Consider the following 23,396-nt stretch of genomic DNA (forward strand, 5'->3'; position numbering starts at 1 on the left):
TATGCACTTTGTTAGTTTCCACAGGCTCTCCTCATTGTTGTGTTAAGTTTTCGACCATATTGGAAAAGAAAAAAGGAATATAAAACAAAGGCTTGAAGCATATTCAATTAAGTACCAATATACATGCGAACTAAATAAGAAAATGTTGAACGAAATTTTTAGTAGAGTGAAAAAATACTTGAAAGTTAATTAAAAAAGAAAGGTTACTCCTACAATGATGGGCTTTTTGGAAAAACCCAAAATTTTTTTTTCTTAAAAGTAAACTTCCATTACTCGTTTGCAACTACTGCGCAAAACTGATTAACAAGGAAAAATTATAATCTCATCTGAGATCTTTAAATATTTATACTTAACATACCAAACGTAGCACAATTGAATCATATAAAAGAAAGATTAAATTTCCCTAGAAAGGAGATTTGCACAATTAAGGGACTGGGTCATGAGGAGTATGGTGTACATGGACCATGATAAATATATTGGCTGACAGCAATCAATTCTTCCTAGATTTTGTATAAAGTTTCTCAAATGAAATAAAAAGAAAGATTAAATACAAACATATATATGTGTAGTATGGCCCATGGGTCATAGGTTTCATGAACTCCACCAGTCATAGCACCCTTCGCATTGTTGCTACAATTTTTTATACTGCTCTATTAATCGAGATGCGTGAAGGCGAGACGCAGGATCAATTGTACATCCAAGGGTACGTAGGTAAGAGACCTACATCAAGCAAGCATGTTTTTGTTCAGAGTTTTTCCTAATCTAAGGTGCCGAGGTTCCAGCACTCGCGCTAAGATTTGTGTGGAAACTTCCCATTACAGTACCAATATGGAATATGTCAAAACTTCTGATTTGCCATATACAGTTAGACAGTACCTGTTTAGAAGTAGCTGGGGCTGAGCCCATGGAACGCTCGGCACATTTGTGTTGAAAATACTCCTGTATAGCACAAGAACACATTTCAAAGACGTCTTTCAGTACATAGCTTTCTACTTTCGAAAAGACGACTCCTCTGGGGAAAAAGAAGAGCATAGCTATAATCTTCTCCTCCTTCCTATCCCCCCTTGCACTTCCCACCAGACCTCCGCTCCTCCCCACCCTTATGTGCCCCTGTTTACGTCGTCACTTCTTCCCTCATGTTACCGGTAGCCTTTGGTATTTCTCTTGCCCAACCCTCTTCCTCTTCTGTTTGGATTTCTAGCAGAGTTCTTCACTCGGCTTTCGAAAGAGGCCCCTGGTGCCCCCCTTTCAACCACACCGCCCTCAACTGCTCTCAACTGTCACCGGAGAACCTCCCTCAACAATCATCGACTCCTCACCAATGGGTGGCCGCAACAAACACATCCAAATGGCTCTGCAGCGGAGGGCTCTTCACACACACACCCCCATCCCCCCCTGTCATGCTGAGGATCCCTCACACGCACCCCCTCGGATAGCCCCTTCAGCCATCGGGACAGGCCACCCTTCTGCTCAAACACTTTTCTGTTATCCAGGTCCGGTGGCTCATCTTTGACTACCGACAAATGTACCTCCGGGCCGGCAGAGCAGAGCAACACGGACGGAGCCATGGAAATACTTCCGGCTACTCCAGATCCCAACATTCAGTGTACACCTGGCTTGCGATAGCCAACCGTCCCGCGACCTGCTGAGCATGTGGTGTCCCCTGGGAGTCCCAACAATACCACCTTTAAATTTGGCCAAAAGCAGAGCAGATATGGGGGCAGATTCTCCGCCTTTTCAGTGGACAGAGTGGCCGTTCGATTGGTTACTTTGAGCACCATATCCTGGCCCAGGCTCTTCCACTTCTGGGTGGGTCACTGCCAATACGTCCAATGGACTCCATTGACCTCCACAAATCAGCGTTGAGAGCTTGTCAACAGTATAACAGGCTGTATGTTAGGGAAGCACACTGCGACAAGGCTATAGAGTGCATGTCCACCAACCCCCACCCCAAAAAACAAAAAACACCACACACACAACCCTCCCCATTCGTTTCCCCTAGATCCCACACTCCAGGGCAAGGATTATGCAGCAGCATCAAGCATAGTTCCTCTGCATTTGCCTGGGCCCTTCCACTTGCCAGGTGGCGATGGCATGGTCTAGCACTACAGGCACCCATTCTCGCTTTGTCAGCACCCCCCCCCCCCCCCCCCCCCCACCCCAAAACTAGAAGGTTGTGATCTGCTATTCAGCAGATATTTCTATTTTTTCACTAAAAAAACCTTGAGTTCTCAAGAAGAAGCTTCCATCATGCCCTAGCCTAAACTGTGCGCAAAATTTTGTTAACGAGGTCACAATCTATGTATTACAAAAAGACTTATCGTTTGTGTCTATGACTATTGAATGTGATTTGGTGAAGTGTTCTGTATCTTGACTGTTTTTCCGTGAATGCTGTGAATGCAAGTTTGAGGGCCTTGCCTGCTTCTCTGACAACAAAAGAGTTCGTTCTTCTTGAGGTATTTGTACCCACTTCAGCACCTTCAAAGACAAATTCGAGTTGTTTTTTGGTTATAAAAATGTTCCTTAACTTTTCCTAGGTGCTCCCACCCACCCACACCCGCACATGCCCCTACGAGTGCACACATAGGATGTACACTTGCGTGCACATGTAAGATGCACAAACAGGCCACATAGAACACATACATGCACAAGCATAATAAGCGCAGAATGCGTGTATGCATGTGCGCACACATATAAGATGCATGAGCGTGTGCACCACACACACACATGTAGGACACATGCACGCTCACATACACATGCATACATACTCCCCCAAAAAAACATGACCATTTCTACATTACATGCTGAGCATACAAAAGAGCGTCTTTGCTGTCCAGGGAACACTTGAGAGCCCGTAAGGTATCCTGTTGTACACACCACAAATGTCAGAAAATTAAATAAAAGGCAAGCCTTATTTTTTCTTGTTGGAAATTTTGTTTACATATACCTTGTTTTTTGATGTCTTGCTACGCATTCTTTCATCTAACACAAAACACACCTGCAGAATAAAGTTTGGCTAAGCCTTCGGAAAGATGCGAAACATTCATACATTGCCAAAGCGTCCACAAGTGTGTTTTTGACTCATACTTTGTCGAGCAGACGCTTTGGGTCTTGGAATGCTGGTTTCTTTGCCCAGCTATGAAATATGGAAGCAATTGTCGACCTTGCCTCCACATTAAACCTGAGAAACAATTTCTTTGTGACCTCTCTCTCCCAATTTTCTAGTTCTATAAAGCAAACAAGATAAGTCTCGCCTCCACAAACTATCAAAAATTTCAGAGATGTCATGTGTAGAATGTGCACAAGGGGCCACAAACACGCGTACACACGTCACACAAGCATGCACTAGTAAGTTGTGGTGGTACCTGCCATTAGAACAACATTCATATATAAGAGCAGAAATTCCTCTCAATGTCCTTCGTAAAGCTTGCAGAATCTAATGGGTCATCTTGCTGTGTCCCCTCTCGTGCACTCTTAAGGATCTTACTAGCTTCTTAAATGGCATCCCCAATCCCTTTGGCCTCATTGTGGTAACAATACAGATCGATTGGCATGTATATATTCTTCATAATGAGTCTATCTCCAGCTCGTTGTGTTAAGCTCTGCATGCTCAGTGAATTCTCATTAAAAACAGATAAACATGTTTCTGACATGACCTGTTTGAAGTACTAGTCCTTGGAGAATTTGAGCCTTATGTACCCCACATTTAAAAGCATACTTAGCCTTACGGGTCATGTCATAATATGGTTACATAAAGTAGTATATCAATAATGCCTCGGGACCTCTAATTAATAGCATAAGCCACCTCGCACTCACTATCTAACCCTCTAGGCTTCCCACCTCTTGTTCCACATTTAATATAATACAGTGTCAACCTACATTATCTTTATATCGACCCTCCTTGTTTCCTCCATAGGAGGGCAAGCCCCAAAACTTTAACCCTCTAGGCGTCCCACCTCTTGTTCCACATTTAGGATAATATAATGTCAACCTACATTATCTTATATTGACCATCCTTGTTTTCTCCATAGGAAGGCAAGCCCCAAAACTTTAACCCCATTAGCCAACTAACGGATTCACTCACCATATCTAGCATAAGAACAACCCATTTTGACACATTACATAGAGATATGAATGTACCGAACGCAACAAGGAGTTCTACCAATAAATTGGTGCCCCATCATAAGCAATTTGATGCTGCTTTTGGTGAACCGTGGGCTGCTTTTACCACCTGGACAGCAGTTAGAGGAGAGTTCTTTGCACCCAGAGCAGCCCGATAAGCAGCGTTGTCAGTTCAGCTTCTTCCTCGGCTACCCTTCCTTCCCGTTGAGTCTTCCCATGGATGTTGTGGCCCTACTTGCTGCTGTCCAATCCCTTTCCTACCTCAGTTTTCTGAGGGGAGCCGAAAGGTTCTCGTGGTTCGTGTTGTTGGAGTGTTGGAGAATGGTCCTGGAGTGCTCAGATTCAGTGAGTTCAAAGGCTTGCTTGCGGAGGTGGACTATTGCTATGGATATGGGTTCCCCCTGTATGAACAAGGAGGACAAGCTGGACGCAGGGTTGTTTCCGTACGGCGTACGACAGCTTATCATACAGAATACTGTACGGCACGATACCGTACGGACTTTTTCGGGAAAAAAAAAATCTGATTTTTTTTCCCCAAAAAAATTTAATTTTTTGGTAGGTAATGGTCTTTTCTTGCTTATCTAAGGCTGTTTGAGCTTCCTTTGTACTATGATACATCCCTCCTTTCTAAAATACTCCATATCTGAACTTGGAAATACCTAAGTTTATAAGTATCTTTTTAAAACACCGTATTTTATCGTACGATAAGTAAAAAATAATAATAAATAAATCATACCGTATTTTCCCATACGGTATCGTATCGTACGAACCGTACGGTATTGTACCTCACAACTATGGCTAGACGGAACTAATTATGCTCATTGGAAAACCCCAAACCAAGAATGATGATGGCCTTCCAAGAAAGATCTAGTAATCCAGTGGTTGGGAATGGCTGCATCAATCTGTGCATTCCTCCGGCTAGAGACTCTCAAATGCTACGTGAAATCCAACCTCTGCACCTCGGTGAGGCTCTGAAGCCTCTTCCAAGCCAGCACTGTGGGGCATAGGGTCTCCTAGCCAGCCCCAAGAATATGCATAGCTGCCCCAAGAGGCCTACCATGCACATCTAGAAACAAATCATTCCACAGAATGGGCTGCCGGTTAGCTTCTTCCAGTGAACGCGGGGGGATTTGTACCAAAAAACTCCTCTGGCAGTCCCATCCCCGTAGGAGGGACCTGGTTCACATGTTTAACAAGGCTCTATGTGAGGGCTTCCCCGCCAGCTGGTCATCGAATACTATACAACCTAGGCATAACCTTACTAGAAATTCCTATGATTCCAATGTTCTAAAAGTTGTAGGTCAATTGGAGGGTCAATCTACTCTATGCACAGTAAAGTATGAAAGCCACCACCATGTTCAAACCCAAATCCTTCTCCCTCTCCTATATTCATCTCTACTAGCTATCTATAAGCCATATGAAAACCTCGGTCTAGGCATCTTGGATTATGATTGCCTAATCTTCCCCTTGTCTTGGCTTATGCCAAATTCTGACAAGACTACCACCGATTGGCTATCCGGATAACATGAAGGGATCATGATAAAACTTTCTATGATCTCTTCACCATTTCAAAAAGAACTATCCACTCGTGTGGAAGAATAAGAGAATGCTGCAAATTAGATTCACAATTCGGTAAAGACCTCAAAAATTAAAGATTATTAATTAGGGGTGTTTTAAAAAAAAACTACCAAAAAGTACTTGAAAACAAGCATCACGACTTTAGAGTCTGTGAAGTCAAGACTATTCAGCCATTCTTGGACCCACCAATCTGTGTGAATTCAGACTTGAATCCCACTTAGCAAAGGCCTCTTGACACCACTTCACAACCCCATAGCCATCGGTTGGCAAAGGCATGGAGCACCCATTAAAACCTTGGGCTGGACAGTATCCTCCCTCATGGGATAACGTGCTCCTATTTATCATCCAACCTTACTACTACTGGCAAGTAAATCTAGCCATTCCGGTGGTTTCACTTGCTTAAGGTCTGCAACGTAGACCAACTCCCTACTATTGGATGACTTCACAAAATTATAGCCCTCTGACTCCATATATCTCCGGTGCACAGGAAATGTGCATGCTAACTTGGAGAAAAGCAGTGACAAAAAGGGGGATTGATTATGGGCTGGGAGTAAGTGAAAGGTTGAAGAAAGCCTTATGGGGTGGATGAGAGGGGCTAAAGCAAAGTTTGCAACTTTCAGTGACCAAGAGCTTGGAGATAGCATACGTAGAATCATCCACGCCTCTTTTGGCTTTCCTTCTCCGCCTCCCCGACACAATCAAGTGCACAACCAATCTGTAAGTGGCCCTGCTCTGCTCATTGCCCAACTTGCCGCTGGTTGTGCGCCCTATTGGCATGTACAAGACCATACAGCACAGCCTTATGGCCACCCACATGACTGGCCTGTGCGGACGCCATCTAGCCACCTTGTAGACAGGTCGTGCTGCCCCCATACAAGGGTGCTTTTGCGCACCTGCACTGGCTGCACATGGGCGCAATTTTGTTGTCTTAGACACTCTATGCTTTGGCATAGCTAACCTCTGGTAACTACGAAGAGCAGTGCTAGTTTGTAAGTGATGACATGATAAGGGACCTTCTTGGTTGCTGAACAAGCGGGATCTGAGTGCTGCCCTGTCTGCATTCCAGCAGCCTGCGCCTCTTGCCCTCTTCCCCCCTGCGTTGCCCTCCTCCCCCATTGGATCGCCTTCTTCCCCTTCCTGCCTACGCCGCCCCAGCCCCAGCCCCCCTCTTCGCCTAGTTTCCAACCTGCGCCACGCTCCCCACCCCCCCCCTCCCCCCCTTTTCTTCTATTACTCTTCTTCCGCCTTCAGCCTCCCCCCCTCCTGGGTGTCTTCCTTCCCTCCCACGCAGCCTCTCCCCCGTTTTCTTTTCCCCTCAACCTCTTGCAGGTAGTGTTTCTCAGTTTTTGGGGCGTTCTCCTTTCGGCAAGCCTTGGCTTTTTTGGTCTTCAACCTCAGGAGGACTCCATGGCAGCCGCTCCATCAACCCCGACCAAGGCCACCGTTACTTGCATATCTTTTTCCGGAACGGACCTTCAGATCCTCGCTACGACTATTGCAGCACTAGAGGCATGCACCCTGGTATGCAAGATTGTTGGTAGGCACCCTGCGCACGAACAACTCAGCGATCTTTTGCAAGCAAGCCTCATCGGTGGGCCTACAAAGATCACATACATTTATCCTCTAGGACGTGGCTAATACCAGGTTGAGTTCAACTCGCCAGTGACGTCACATCGAGCCACCCCGCTGAGCCATGTTTCACTGCGTACGGCCCAAGCCTTCTTTGCACATTGGTAGCACGGCTTCGACCCTGCATCTGAAACCGGCCTTCATAAACTTGACGGGCGGTGAGCACAACTTAAACACACTTAAAACTCTTAATGAGCTGGAATAATAAACTTTGCGAAAGATGGAGCTAGAGTGCTGCTGCACAAGAGTCCAATAGGCCCCAAAGCGTGGCACCCCCGCAGGTATTTATTTATCTCTTGAAGTCAAGTTTCAGTGCTGCTCTCTCTCTCCCTCTTGTTCTGCTGCAGCCTGACGCCCCTGCCATGTGGCAGTACCACATCATCAGGACGGGCTGCCTGGGCTGCTGGGTTGCGCTGCAGGGCTGCCCTTGCTGCTGCATCATCATGCTGCTCTCTAACCGCTGCCCTTGGCCACCCCAATGCTGCCCCACCAGGCGGCCCCTTAGCTCCTCCTCATGCAGCCCTTTGGGCTACCCTTGGGCTGCCTTTTGGGTGGCCCTAGGGTAGCCCCTTGCGCTGCCCTTGACTGCCCAACAAAAGAGAGAGATGGTCTCAGCTGCACCTGCAAAACAGTAAGAAAACATACCAAAAACACATACATACATACACACATACATACACATGTACATACATATGAGCATGCACACACGTGTACACACACTTTTTTTTTTTTTTGTAAAGCTTGATGTCATTAATTACAGGTGGGAAACCTCAAAACGAGGAAAACCCACCAAAAAGACCATATACAAAGGAGACTACTAGAGTGTTCACTATGTTCAGTGTGAACATAGTTAAACATCTAAAAACAATCCGTAAAAAGAGCATACAGAGATGAGTCAATCTCATGAAGAGAGAGACAGTCATATAAAGATTGCTGAAGAGAGGAACGGAAGAATGAGTAAGCATCCAAATGAGGCCTAGCAAAAACTATCCTGTTGCGAGACTGCCAGGTAGTCCATAAAGCCCAGTAGCGAACCCAATCAAAGAAAACTTTATAGGATCTAAGGGGTGAAGGGAGAAGACCGAATATCCAAAAGTATTTCCCAAAGGGTGCCTGTCGGAAGCGGGCTCTCAAACGTGCAGCAATCCGATCCAATAAAGTCCTAGTCAGAGGACAACTCCACAAAAGATGAAAGACTGTCTCTTGAGAAGCACCACAACTATGACAAGTTGAAGGTGCCAAAAGTCGCCTGGCCAAGAAAAGGCCGAGTGGCAAGACTCCAATCAAGCATCTCCATAAAAAAAGTCTACTTTTCAAAGGAAGACTCCATTTCCAAAGAGAATGAAGCCGCTGTTTCCACCAAGCCTGACTTTTATGAAGATGCCAAATCTGATTCGCATGTTCTTGAACCCAAGAGGCAGGCAACAAGAGATGATATATCGAATGAACCAAAAGTTTAGCCATTGATAAAGGGCCTCGTGCAGGTTGTTCTCTTCTAAGGCTCCAATCAACCAAACGATCAGAACGATCCAAATCTGCAATTGGTTCAAAAGGAGCAATAAGCTCTCGAATAAGCTGCCAGATTGATCTATAATGCATCCCCAGACCAAATTTCTAGCGGCAACCACAAAAGAAAGCACATGGCCACCAACATCCAAAACATCATCAATAAGATAAACTCCTTTCTTTGAAAGGAAATATGCCTTCCTAGGCTCGCGTAGAGCCAAGGGTACATCAAAAGCCTTTGACCAATGAATACTCTCAAGGCGAAGCGAAGAAGATTGCGCATTAAGCCTAGGATTCCAAAAAAGATATTGCGTAACCTGTTTCCAGGCAAAAATTAACTTAGATGAAAGAGGGCAGCCGACAATTTTTCCATCGAAATGGCTGAAAATTGCATCCCAATACGTAACAGTCCACTTTCCAAAAGCAGGTGAAGACAGAGACATACACATATGACCCAACATAATAGCCCATGGCTGGCGCTGTTGTACAAATTCCAACAGCAAAGTGGATTTACGAGCAAGCACATGAAAATGAATATTCAATATGTTCAAGCCACCATGTATCCTTGGAGAACACATCTTTGGCATTGACAAAAGACGAAGACCCTTTTTACGATGTTGAGTTTTCCACACAATTGCCATTGCCAGAGACATAAACCGATCTATATCAGCTTTCCTCCACATAATCAATGGAAGAAAGAACTGTATGTAAGCCATTACAATAGCCTGCACTATCCTGAGATGTACATGAAGAGGCCAAGTGGAAAGCTACCAATAATCAATTTTGCGATTCAATTTTAGCATAACCCATTGAATCATTTGTGAAGATGACAGCTGCTAACCCAAAGGGTAACCCAAATGACGAACGATATGTCCACCAGGAGGTATTCCACCGGGCCACAATACATGACGCCATTGCTGTACGTTAAGCGCAAGCAAGGTAGACTTACGGAAATTCACTTTCAAACCAGCAGCCAGACCAAAAAGTTCCAAAGCCTCCATTAATCTCTGAAGATCTTGTTGCGTATTCTTGGGCATAAAAAAAGAATCATCAGCATAAGCCTGAGCCAGGAAAGTATGCCCAGCAGGAAGTTGTAAGCCATGCAATTCATCAGTAGCTTGCAAAAAATCCAAGTAGCAAAGAAAAGGATGTGTGGCAATAGCAAACAACAAGGAACTAAGCGGACAACCCTGGCGAACTAAACGTCCCAATTTCCAAGAATCCGATAGAGAAGAGCTCAAAATCAAAGAAGCATCACTGTCATTATAGAGCCAATACACAATATTTTGCCACTTCGCACCGAAACCAAGATAACTCAGTCATAGCTATATAGTCCCAATGCACGGAATCAAAAGCTTTCTCGTAGTCAACTGGGGTCACATCAATGAATGATTATCTCAGTTTGCTTCATCCCTCTTGCACTTCTCTCCATGTTCTAGTTTAGTGTGATACCATGTCAGATTTCTAACATGGTATCAGAGCCATGTAGATTCCTCTTCTCCTCAGCCCTTTAGTCTAGATCTAGCCATAGATTTTCTCTATGTCTAGCTTCCTTTTTTAGCTTTGCCCCATCGGGGGTCTTAGATCCAGCTCTAGCTACTTTCCTCTCCTATCATGAGCCGCCATCTCCTCCCTCCTCTGAAAATTAATTTTTAAGGTCTGCTGTTGTTGGAGCCTCGTTTTCATGATGTACATGTTCAGAACCCGACTCGCTTCTTTCATGGCGGCCTTTGCTTCTGCTGCAGCCGCTAGCTTCTACTTCGTCCACTCTTTTATCTTCATTTTCTCAAGCTCTTGCTGCTGCGGTTCGTGGAGATGCTGCCTCGTTTCGAGCTGTGACAAGTTCGTGATGCTGCGGGGGTTCATCGTGGTGCTACCGCCTCTCTGTTTGAGCTTACCAGCCTGTTCATGGAGCCAGGACGTGATGTCTCAAAGCTGTCTGCGTGGAGCTGCTGTCTAGACTTGGCCGTGGTCGTGGTTGCTGCCATTTTCCCTTTTGAATCTGCTCACGATGATCTTCTGCTGTACATCTCCGCCACGCCACCTCTATTTGATGCCCCCTTATCTCTGATATCTCGAACCTGCAGGACGACCTGCACCTTATGCCGTGGTGATGACACACGCCCACATACCATTCAGCCAACCACGCCTCAAAGGGGAGGTGCCCAAAGAGCTCCTGATGTAGATCCTGCTCCCATACAAGAGCAGAAGAGATGGGACTCTAGAGATGCACATGCCATGTCATTGATAGCTCTTTCAGTGCAAAGGACTATTATTCCGCACATTTGTTCATGCAAGACATCAAAGCTTGCATGGGACACATTGAAAGCAATGTATCAGGTACGCAACGAGGCAAGAGTTGCCTACTTGAAGAGGCAATTGGATCTTCTTTCTATGGATGAGGGTGACTCCATGGCAGATCATCTCACCAAAGTGAAAGATTTGCAGGAACAATTGCTCAACATTGATGAGTTATGCCAGACAGACAGATGATCACCAACACTCTTCATTCTTTACCGCCTTCCTACTTGGGCTTTCACACCTCTCTCAACCTCTCGATGAGAGGAGGTGGTGATCCCATCACTTTTGAAGAGCTCGTGGGTTTACTCTTGCAGGAAGAGCAAACAAGAGCAAACATATCGAGCAACCGTGGTGGAGAAAAGGCATTTACAGCCAAGGATAAGGGTAAAGCAAAGAGCTTTAAGCATGGGGGACAACAGTCTAGCAAGGCTGGTCATGGACAGCCCTCTTCTAGTGGTGAAAAGTCTGACAAAAAGGATGCAAACAAGCCCAAAAAGAAGGGCAAATGTCACTACTACCATAAGCCTGGACACTACATCAGTAAATGTAGGAAGCGGATTGCAAAAGAGAAAAAGAAAGAAGCAGGCAATGCAGTAGCAGACTCTTCGGATGACAAAGCACAACAACCAGCTAATGTAATCCAGGAAGAGTACACTTTTTTGGTCACATGCACTGGTAACACACCAAGTGCTTCAGACACTGATATGTCTTGCATTGCATCTGACAGACAGAATGCATCATGGTATTTTGATAGTGGTGCTTCGAGCCACATCACTTCATGCAAAGATGTATTTCAGCACTTGGTTTATGCTTCAAATGGCCGCACTGTATCATGTGCAGATCATACCACATATCCAGTAAAGGGAATTGGTAATGTCATACTTATTGCAGCCAATGGTGCAAATATATGTATGAAAAATTTATTGTATGTTCCAGGAATAAAGAAAAATCTGCTCTCCGTCTCAGCCATAAACGACCAAGGTTTAAAGGTTGAATTTGAAGATGGGAAGTGTTTGGTAAAAGACCCATCAAAGGGTTATGAAATAGTCACTTCTGGAACACGATACAAAGGCTTGTATAAGCTGGACAGCTATGACAAGCGCACTTATGATGCAAATACAGTGGCTGCCCACACTCCTGCTATGCATGATGCAGAGCTATGGCATGCTCGTTTTGGGCATGTAAATTTTCAGAGTTTGATGCTTTTGCAGAAGCATCATATGGTTGATAATATGCCGCCTCTTGAGTCTCCGCCAAGACATGTATGTGAGGGGTGTATTTTGGGAAAGATGCAACGAAAACCATTCCCCAAAGATGGAGCTGTTAGAGCTGAAAGTAAATTACAGCTCATACATAGTGATGTATGTGGTCCGATGCGGACACCATCCATAGGGGGGCATCTTTACTTTCACATTCATTGATGACTGCTCCAGGTTTGCTTGGGCTTACCCCTTGAAAGCGAAAGCAGATGTGTTTACATGCTTTCGACACTTTGTAGCAATGGCTGAAAATATGTGTGGATGTAAAGTCCAAACACTCCGCTCAGATAGAGGTGGAGAGTACATGTCAAATGCATTCAAGGATTATATGCTTCAAAAGGGCATCAAACACCAATGTACTGTGCCTTATACACCGCAGCAGAATGGTGTAGCTGAAAGGAAAAATAGATCTCTCATGGAAATGGCAAGATGCATGGTGAAAGCACAAAAGTTGCCTCACAAATTTTGGATGGAAGCTATAATGTGTGCAACTCATGTGTTGAACAGGTGTCCAACAAAAGCTTTGAAAACCATAACACCATTTGAGGCTTGATATAGCCGAAAGCCAACAGTGGATTATATGCGTACATTTGGGTGTTTGGCATATGCACATGTGCCAGAACAACTCCGAACAAAGCTTGATGACAAAGCAATTAAATGCATTTTTGTGGGCTACAGCAATGAAAGCAAAGGATACCGTCTTTATAATCCAACTACACGAAGGATTTTTGTGAGTAGAGATGTAGTATTTGCTGAAAATTCAGAACAGCCCATGGTCAGCTTGTATAAAAGCAATGATACAGGCTTACAGGACATGTTTGATGGACTTTTACCCATTGCAATTAGGGGGGATTCAGATCAGCCAGCCCCTACACAAGAAAATCCATATGTAGAACATGTGGACCAGCCAGGCATTCAGCCCCCTTCTATGGAAGAAGTGGAAGATCTTGTCAGGAAAGAGCAAACAGCCATAGACACAGCCAAGTCAGTGCCAAGATGGTTGCTCAAAACTTTGCAAGAAAGCAAACTTGAAGCTCCACTCACAGGTAGAACAAGGGCTAGTTCCAGCCATGCTTTGAATGTACATCGTGGGGAGTCTGCATTCGCAATGGGTGGTCTCTTTGATTCAGAAGAGCCTTCTTCTTATGAAGAAGCACATGAGAATGAGCATTGGTTGCAAGCTATGCAAGCTGAAATTTCTTCTATCATGAAGAACAATACATGGGATCTTGTGGAATTGCCTAAAGGCAAGCATGTAATTGGAACAAAATGGGTGTACAAAGTCAAAAGAAAGTCTGATGGTACTATTGACAGGTACAAAGCAAGACTTGTGGCTAAAGGCTACTCCCAGAAAAAGGGAATAGATTATGAAGAGACTTTTGCTCCTACTTCGAGAATGACCACAATAAGATCAGTGATTGCATTGGCTGCCCATAAAGGATGGAAAGTGCATCAATTGGATATCAAAACTGCATTCTTAAATGGGGATTTACAAGAGAAAGTATATGTAAATCAGCCCATTGGTTTTGTAGTTCCTGGTGAGGAACATAAAGTATGCACGTTGCACAAAGCATTGTATGGGTTAAAGCAAGCTCCAAGAGCTTGGTATGATAAGATACATGCTCATCTAACCAGCCAAGGTTATGAGAATAGTCCAGCTGAAAGCACATTGTATGTGAAGAAAACCGATGCCGATATTCTCATAGTCATCTTGTATGTAGATGACATGCTCATTACAGGTACTAGCAAAGCACAAATTTCAGATTTCAAATCTGATTTGAAAGCTGAATTTGATATGTCAGATTTGGGGCCTTTACACTACTATCTCGGCATACAGTTTATGCATACAGATGATGGCATTGTTATGCAGCAAACTAAGTACTTAAAAAGTTTGCTGAAAAGGTTTCACATGGATGAATGTAAGCCCATTTCTACTCCGGTAGAACCAGGTGTACGGCTTACTATGCATGATATTGGAGAGCCTTTTGAGGCCGGCATTTACAGCCAGGCAGTGGGATGCCTCATTTACAGCCAGGCAGTGGGATGCCTCATTTACAGCCAGGCAGTGGGATGCCTCATTTACTTGTGTAACACGAGGCCAGACATATCTTTTGGAGTGTCTTTGTTGAGCAAATTCATGCACAGCCCAGGCACAAAGCATTGGCAAGCAGTCAAACGCATTTTTCGTTATCTTAAAGGTACCCTGGATCTTGGTTTGTTCTATCCCAGGGGGGGCAGCTTGCAGCTTTATGCATACAGTGATTCAAATTGGGCTCGTGATTATGATACCAGGCAATCCACCAGTGGGAATTGTTTTTTTCTTGGTAGTTCATGCATATCTTGGTTGAGTAAAAAGCAACCCACTATTGCTACATCTACTTGTGAGGCTGAGTACAGGGCAGTCTTTACAGCTACAGTAGATTGTGTATGGTTGAGAAGACTATTGGCTGATCTTCGTGAGTGTTAGCACACACCCACCACCATTCTCACTGATAGCCAGAGTGCTATGGCCGTGGCACGAAATCCAGTATTTCATGCACGTACCAAGCACATAGAGATTCATTATCACTATGTCAGAGAGAGGCTACATGCAGGGGAGATCAGTTTATCTTATTGCCCTACACAGGATAATGTTGCAAATCTATTCACAAAGGCTTTACCTCGAGAAAAGTTTGAAGCTTTCCGCAAAGCTTTGGGCTTACTCTCATACAGAGAGTGATCTGCTACCTTGTACAGGTTCACACTTCCACTACAGGGGAGATTTGTAGGCATATGCTCACTTATGGTAGTGCTATGTGTGAACAAGGCTTAACCAAGGGCACTTTTTCCCATGTGGTTTTTCCCCTTGGACATCAAGTGTGAAAGGACACATAATATATTTTGTAGTTCTATATTATATGGATGTGGCACACATGCAAGGGTTGACTTGCATTTTGTGGATACCACACTTTTGGCTCTCTCTCTCTCTCTCTCTCTCATTTCTGTGTGTGAGCTTCTCTACCCTACACCTAACCCTAATGTGCAGGTTTGTGTGTGTGAGTGTGTGAGTCCAACACCCAACATGTTGTACCTTGTACTTGGACCTATTTATTTAGGGGTCACATCAATGAATGATTATCTCAATTTGCTTCATCCCTCTTGCACTTCTCTCCATGTTCTAGTTTAGTGTGATACCATGTCAGATTTCTAACAAGATGAATATAAACCTGGGTCAATATGGTAAGCTAAAAATTAGCTTACATTTTGGTTCATTTGCAGGGGCTTGTTTCCATTGTGGGAAATTTGGTCATTTTGCCAGGGACTGCATGAAAGCAATGCATGAAAGCAAAAGAACAATTACAGGCTGGGCAAGTGCAGGCTGGGCAAAGCAAGCACTTAACTCCAGAGCAAGGACAAATAAACAAGGGAAGGAAAAATTATGAACAACATAAGATAACACAATCTCGAACCGTAGAGCAGGTGTACTACCGGAGAAAAAAGACCTCTTTGCTTAATTCTGAGGTTCCATCATCCAGCACGGATATTGGCAAGATAGGAGAACAGAAAGGCGAAGCAAAGATGTTGAATAATTTTCAGCCCCACTTAGAAAAAATGGTCCAGGAGAGTCAAGAAGATAGATGGCATGAGATCTTCAACAGGGGAATTATAAAAACAGAACCGTTTCAGCCTCCCCTATCTATGTGAGGAATGCATTTGAAATCCTTGGTCAAGAGGAGTTTGATATGCAGGACATGCCCTCAAAACTTGATGTACAGATGTCAGGAAAGGTACTTCATAGCACGGAGGTCTTGAGAGATTGTGAAGAGGGAGATAAGAGAGTATTGGACTCTCAACCACAATAAAGTGCATGGGACTATCAGGATGCTCTTGGAATGTTAAAGGATTGAATGCTAGACATAAGCGGGATGCATTTTGGGATCACATAAATGAGTGGGGGCTGGATGCTTGTATGTTGCAAGAGCATAAATGAGAGAGATTCAAGAGAATGAAGATTTTTTACGGGGGGTTGGAGTATGGTTACACTGACTCATGGAACCCCACAATGATAGCTAACCATCCCTCGGGCAAAATCTTGGTTATTGAAGTGTCCAAGGGAGAAGAACAATTCTTGCTAATTAATGTGTATGGAGCACACTCATCTAAAGAAAGAAAGGAATGTGGGAATGGATTTGTGGTCTTGACAATCAGAAAGCATGGATCATGGCTGGGGACTTTAACATGGTGGTCAAACAGAAGGATCGGTTAGGTTCCAACAATGTAGTTATGGGTTCAGAGAAAACCAAATGGGAAGAGCTTATTATGCAAAAGAGGCTGGTGGATGCCTGGGACATTGGGGACTGGAGTTCTTCACCGGGACATACATATTTCAGCTTGAAGTATATATCGATGAATGCTTGGATGCTTTGAAAGCAATGGGGAAGGATAAATCCCCTGGCTAGGATGGGCTTATTGTGGAGTTTTTCCTCGAGTTTTGGTCATATCTCAAGGTTCCAGTCACCTACATAGTGAATAAGGCCTTCAAGCATCAACAATTGGAGAAAAAAGTGAAGGAAGCGCTAATCAAACTGATTCCATCGATCCATGGTATAGGGAATCTGTTCTTGATGGTAATCTTATTCAGTGCCTTGTAGTCAATGCACATCCGCCAAGACCCATCTTTCTTCTGTACTAAAGAACTGGTGAACAATAGGGCGAAGAACTCGGCCTGAATCAACCCTTTGTCCAACAAATCATGCACTTGGCTCATAATCTCTTCTTGTTGGGCTGCACTTACCCTATAAGGTGGCTTATTTGGTGGCGAACTCAAAAGAATCAAATCTATCGCATGATCCTCAGGCCTAGCAGGCGGCAAATCTCCTGGCAAAGCCTCTGAAAAACAATCTTGAAAACTTCTGAGAAAATTCATTCTTTCCTTGTCCAACTCAGACAAGTTAGACTCTGTTGTGTCTTGTTTCTCTTTAACATATACCAAGTAAACAAAAAGATGTTTTGCCGATACAACAGGAATAGATTCTCCATTAAGCTTAACATCAAGAGTGTGTTCCTTATTCTTGTGAGTGAGAGTAATTTTCCTATTGAAAGTATCTACCACCGCTTTAACCTTATGACACCAAGGCATACCCAACAAAACATCACAACCCTCCAAAGACATAATGTAGAAATCATCCTCTCTGTCCGTGTAAGTCTGTACACTTGTACACTGAGACACAGTTTCCCAATGATCGGCGTAACCCCAACCGTATGTCCAGGACAAGCCAAAGTAGCCTCATGCAACACACCCATCTCCTCTGGTTTGATGCCCAACTTTGCTGCAAGCTCGGGGGTGATGAAGTTTGCACGAGCCCTAAGGTCCGAAAAGATCAAAACCTCCTGATCATCCCGAAGTTTTTCCCATGCTCTGCACAACTCTGAAGATGCGTCCCCTTGCTTCAACACAATCAAGTTCGGTACCAATCCAGTAGACGGCTTTTGTTTCTTTGCTTTAGGGTCTTCCTGTGAATCATTTGCGCCTTTAAGTGCTCTCTTCGGACACCTATAGTACCGATGTCCCTCTTCTCCACAAAAGAAACATTTGTTGGCAGCTATAAGTTCTTTCTTTTCTTCATTTGTTCTTTGGGGTAAGAGCTGAAATTTCCTCTTCCTAGATTGCCCCTTCTCTCGTGGTTCAGTGTCCTTGGTCTCCTTTGACTCCTTTGTGTCTTTAGATGCTTTCTTTGAGAAGAGACGTTGATCCTTGAACCCTGGCATCTGACCAGTAAGCATGGCATATCCAGTCTGAGCATTTTCTCTCATCTGAGTCATATTGATGACCTTTGTTTTAATGCAATAGTCACGAAGCTCCTTGGGTAACCCACAGCAATACGTCTGTACCTGCTCAACCAATGACACTGGCCTAAAGGATGTAACCGGCAGCAAGGCATCCCAAAATTTCTTGTTATACTCTTCCAGATTGCTACAGTCTCTAGTCTAGACGATGCCAAGCCGTCATAACATCCACCTCAAAAGTTGGTGTCAACCCTAAAAAAGAGAAGATTTGCTTGAACTCCACCCCAGTGCTTGGTGCTATGCCCTGATGAAGAAGAGTCGACCACCGTTGAAGAGCATTTCCCTTCAGGAAAGAAGTTGCCTTCCATACCTTAGATGCCTCTGTGAAGTTACCACCAGAGAATGCAGCATCAAATTGTTGAATGAAGGTGAGAGCCTTCAAAACGATCCTTTGCACCACCGAAGGCTCTTATTTTATAGAAAAGTGCAAACACAGGAAACTTTTCACGCCACTCTTCTCTCTCTGTGCTTTGGCGTCAAATTCTCTCTCCTGCTGCTTTTTTTTCAGGTTTCTGCTCTCTCTCTCCTGTTCTGCTGCAGCCTGACGCCCCTGCCATGTGGCAGTACCACACGTCATCAGGACGGGCTGCCTGGGCTGCTGCGTTGCGCTGCAGGGCTGCCCTTGCTGCTGCGTCATCATGCTGCTCTCTAACCGCTGCGCTTGGCCACCCCAATGCTGCCCCACCAAGAGGCCCCTTAGCTGCTCCTCATGCAGCCCTTGGGCTTCCTTTTGGGTGGCCCTGGGGTAGCCCCTTGGGGGGCCCTTGACTGCCCAACAAAAGAGAGATGCTCTCAGCTGCGCCTGCAAAACAGTAAGAAAACATACCAAAAACACATACAAACACATACTTTTTTTTGTAAATCCATGAACAGTATATTATCAAAGAAATTTACATGAGAGTCTCCAAAACGGAGAGCCTCAACGGGAAATCAGAAGCAAAGAGAAACTATTTCCAGGCATGACTGATGAAGATCTCCTTGGTGGCAAGCATCATAAACAGATTGCCGTAAGGAGCTTCTAAAATACTGATAAGATTGCAAAAACAGTTTCCCAAAATATCTCATGTTGTCATCTTGCCATATGGTCCAGAAAGCCCAATATCTGACCCAGTACAAAAGTAAGAGTAATGGACCGTGGTTGTAGGGAGTATGCCAAAAAGCCATCCCAAAAAAAGAGTTAGGGAAACGAAGGCGAAGTAACATGGAAATTTTGCGGATGAAGGCCTTAGTGCTGGAGCACGTCCAAAACAAATGAGGCACCGTTTCAGAAGGGGCCATGCATCGAAGACAAGAAGCAGATGCAATCCTTCGTTTAGCAAGAGTGACCCCCACAGATAAGGAACCTGTAAGACAACGCCATAGGAAAACCGCTTGAGAGGCAATTTACTCCTCCATAAATTGCGAAGATTCTTTCGCCACCAAGCAAGTGATTTTGTCAGAAAGAATAACAGGACGAGAATTTGAGCCCACCGGGTGTAACTGCCAATCCTGTAATCTGTCCCTGTTAGATAAAGGAGGGATGGGAAGAAAAGGCTGCAACAAGTTAGCAATTTTCCCCCAAATGAACCTGTGATGCATGGCTAGTGGATAGGAAGCCATAGCCTGAGGGAAGGAAAGCATTAGACCAGTAGCATCATTTATGCACCTAATCCCCAATTTGCTGAGATTGTATGCCCGAATCGGCTCTTGCAGGGCCAATGGAGAATCAAAAACAGCACTCCAGTAAATGCTTTCCTGCCGAAGGGAATTGGCATGAGACAAAAGGAGGGGTGCCCAATGAGCATGCGAAAGGACCTGTTTCCAATTGCAAATAAGTGAAGTGGCAAAAGGGCAGCCCGGGATAGAACCTACAAATCTGCCCAAAATGACCTCCCAGTGATCAGTAATCCATGCACCATGTGCAGAAGTGCCTAAGGCCGTGCACATGGTTGCAAGCATATGAGTCCATGGCTGCGTCTGATGAAAAAAGGTGAGTAGGAGAGGAATTTTCCTTGCCAAGACATGATGCGCAATATTCAGCACATTCAACCGCCATGCATCCTCGGGGAACAAACTTTTGCCATCCGCATAAGTCTTAAAGCTTTAGCAGAAGACTTTGTTTTCCATAATAGCTCCATAGCATGAGACATGAAAGCAGAAATGTCGTGAGAGGTCCAATGTATCAAAGGCAAATAGTACTGAACATAGGCCATGATAATCAACTGGACAATCCGGAGCCTAACATGGAGTGGCCAGGTGGAGAGCTTCCAGTAGTGGAGCTTGGCATGAAGTTTGTCAAAAATCCACTTTAACTGTTGTTTCCTAGTGATGTACCAGCCAATAGGGTAACCAAGATGGCGGACCACATCATAGGGCTGCATAATGTGTCCGGGCCATAAAAGAACATGCCAATCATATAGATGCAGAGGTATGAGGCTGGATTTGTCAAAATTGACATGCAGGCCAGCAACCATGCCATATATAGAGAGTGTGTCCATAAGAGTCTTCAACTGCTGTGGAGAATTATGCTGCATAAAGAAGGAGTCATCTGCATATGCCTGAGCCATAAAGGGAGGGGCTCTAGGAATCTGAAGACCAATGAGAAGGTCCTGCGCGGTAAGATGATCCAAGTATCTGAGAAGTGGGTGAATGGCAATGGCATATAAGAGGGCACTAAGTGGACATCCTTGTCTGACCGAACGACCCAAGGACCAAGATTGAGAAAGATGATTGACAAGGATGCATTGAGCTGTAGAGTCAGCATACAAGCAATAGATGACATTAGCCATTTTTGGCCCAAATCCCATCTAAGCCATTGTCTGTGAGATAAAATCCCAGTTGATCGTGTCAAAAGCTTTAACAAACTCCACTTGCATAATAAAAACATCCTGGTCAGAATATTTTGCATATTCAATAGCCATGAGAGCATTGCCAATATTATCATGGATCTGCCACCTAGGAACAAAGCCATATTGCAAGGGATGCAGACCCTCATAAAGTACTTGGTGAAGACGATGCACCAGCATTTTAGCAAAGAGTTTGTAAACAACAGGCATCAATGTGATGGGCCTCCAATCCATGAGATGCTCACACAAATTCCGCTTGGGGATGAGTTTAACTATGCCATGCTTCCATGATTGGGGGAGTACTCCTGTATGCCAAGCCTCATTAATCATTTGCAGGATAACACCTTTAAGGTCTTCCCAAAAGTGTGAGAAAAATTCCACCGTGAGGCCATCATACCTTGGTGCCTTACCAGTGCTAAGATGGGACAAGGCATCATCAAGCTCCACATCAGTGAAAGGCATATCAAGTTTGAGAGCTTCCTGTGGGTTGAGAATGGGAAGAACATGCTGTAAAAGAGTATCCCGAGCTTGTAATTCTTGCAACAAAGAAGTGGTAGCAAGGGGTGCAAACAGTTTCTGAAAATAAGAAAAGCATTCATGTTGGAGCTCTGAGAAAGACCGAGTCCATTCACCATCCAGTTTACGGACTCTGAGGCAAGAGGTCTTCCTCCTGGAAGCATGTAATCCTTGAAAGAAAGATTTTGAAGAGCAGCCTTTATCCATGAATTGAGTCATCCTTGCCCGAACCTGCCACTTGGCCAATTTCCGTCGGTCATTAGCTTGCAAGAGAGCTGTTGACTGACAGAGAGTGTCCATTTGTTGAGAGGAGAGGGGCTGCAATTGGGAATGTGCAGTCAAGGACTTACATACAGACACATACAAAAAGAGATGAAATCCCAATCAACATTGTCAAATGCCTTAGCAATATCCACCTGCAATATAAGCACATCTTGATGTGAATACTTAGCATATTCAATTGCAGTCAAGGCATTGGATATATTGTCATGGATTTGTCTTCGCAACACAAAACCATACTGATGAGGATGAAGTCCTGCATGCAGTATCCTGTGAAGCCTATATACAATCATTTTGGCAATAAGTTTGTAAAGTACAGGCATCAAAGTAATAGGCCTCCAATCTGATATATGATCACCCAGATGTTTTTTGGGGACAAGCTTGACTATACCATGCTTCCAAGAGTGCGGCAACTGATTTTCTTCCCAGGCCACATTGATCATTTGCAAAAGGACCTCTTTCAAATCATCCCAAAAAGAAATATAAAATTCCACTGTAAGGCCATCCCAGCCAGGGGACTTGTATTTGCTGAGGTGGAACAACGCATTATCAAGTTCTGTGTCAGTAAAAGGCCTTTCCAAGGTAAGAGTATCATCCATTTCAACTATTCCAGAAACATATTGAAGAAATTCAGTTCTAGCATCAGTCACTTGATTTGATGGGGAACCAAGAGCAGGAAAAAATTTCTGGAAATAATTGTGGCATTCGTCTTGGAGATCAGAGAAAGAGTGAGTCCAAGAGCCATCCAGTTTCCTAACCCTTAGACATGAATTTTTATTTCGAGTAGCATGCAAGCCCTGGAAAAAGGATTTTGAAGAGCAGCCCTTATCCATGAGGGGCTTCATTCTTGCCCTAATCTGCCATTTGTGCAATTTCCTCTGATCATTGACAGTAAGTTTAAATTGTGCATGTGAAAGGGAATCCTTTTCTGAATCAGAGAGTGGCCTCGACTGAGAAAATTCAGTCAAATATTGTGCTGTCCTTTTTGCCCGTTTAACCTCATTCCTCCATTTTGTCATATGCCATTTGCCATACTCCCTAATGACATTCTGAATACGAGAGACGAAGCTGTCCCAAGCATAATTCATGTCCTCCTGGGCATGAACTGGCAAAGGATGAATGGCCAATCTGATCATTTGCTGAAAGTTGTGATGTTGAAAATAAGCCCGATTAACATGCAATAATCTACTGGAGAGAAATGGCAAATCATCCAGAGGCATGCCAACCTGCAAATTCATCCACAATGGAGCATGATCTGACAAGCCCAATGAGAAATCTATAAGGAGATGAGGGCTAAAATCTGCAAATTGTTGTGGATAAAACAGATACCATATGTCAAGCCTTGCCCAATACGTAGCAAGTGCATTATGATGAAAAGTATATCCAGGGACTGACCCTTGGAGAAGTATCCATAAATCTTCAGCCTGCACAGAAAGAAGCATATCATCCCATTTGTGCCTTTCCAATGATAACATATGAGAACGTGAAGTGGCATTATCTCTAGGCAGAGGGGAATTATTAAAATCCCCATAGATGAATGCATTGGATCTCCATG

General features: G+C 44.3%; 1 protein-coding gene across 4 annotated transcripts in view; it reads right to left on the reverse strand.

Moving 5' to 3' along the window:
* Nucleotides 1-378: 378 nt before the first annotated feature.
* Nucleotides 379-23,396, reverse strand: part of LOC147638563 (ATP-dependent DNA helicase SRS2-like protein At4g25120) — a 157,653-nt gene continuing 134,635 nt past the window's right edge. For 2 of the 4 annotated variants that reach the window (XM_086798477.1, XM_086798478.1), the window contains 6 exons: nucleotides 3,088-3,181; nucleotides 2,948-2,998; nucleotides 2,802-2,864; nucleotides 2,419-2,478; nucleotides 877-939; nucleotides 379-720 (listed from right to left, as the gene is read on the reverse strand). In XM_086798477.1, the coding sequence (XP_086654603.1) occupies nucleotides 631-720; nucleotides 877-939; nucleotides 2,419-2,478; nucleotides 2,802-2,864; nucleotides 2,948-2,998; nucleotides 3,088-3,181 (421 nt within the window). In that variant the 3' untranslated portion in view covers nucleotides 379-630. Of the gene's footprint in view, nucleotides 721-876; nucleotides 940-2,418; nucleotides 2,479-2,801; nucleotides 2,865-2,947; nucleotides 3,182-23,396 lie in introns of those variants that run through there. The other 2 variants (XR_015265915.1, XR_015265916.1) reach the window with 2 other exon arrangements.

This window comes from Cibotium barometz, chromosome 5, assembly GCF_041138505.1.
Source record: "Cibotium barometz isolate CiBa-2024 chromosome 5, ASM4113850v1, whole genome shotgun sequence".
Classification (NCBI taxonomy): Eukaryota; Viridiplantae; Streptophyta; class Polypodiopsida; order Cyatheales; family Cibotiaceae; genus Cibotium; species Cibotium barometz.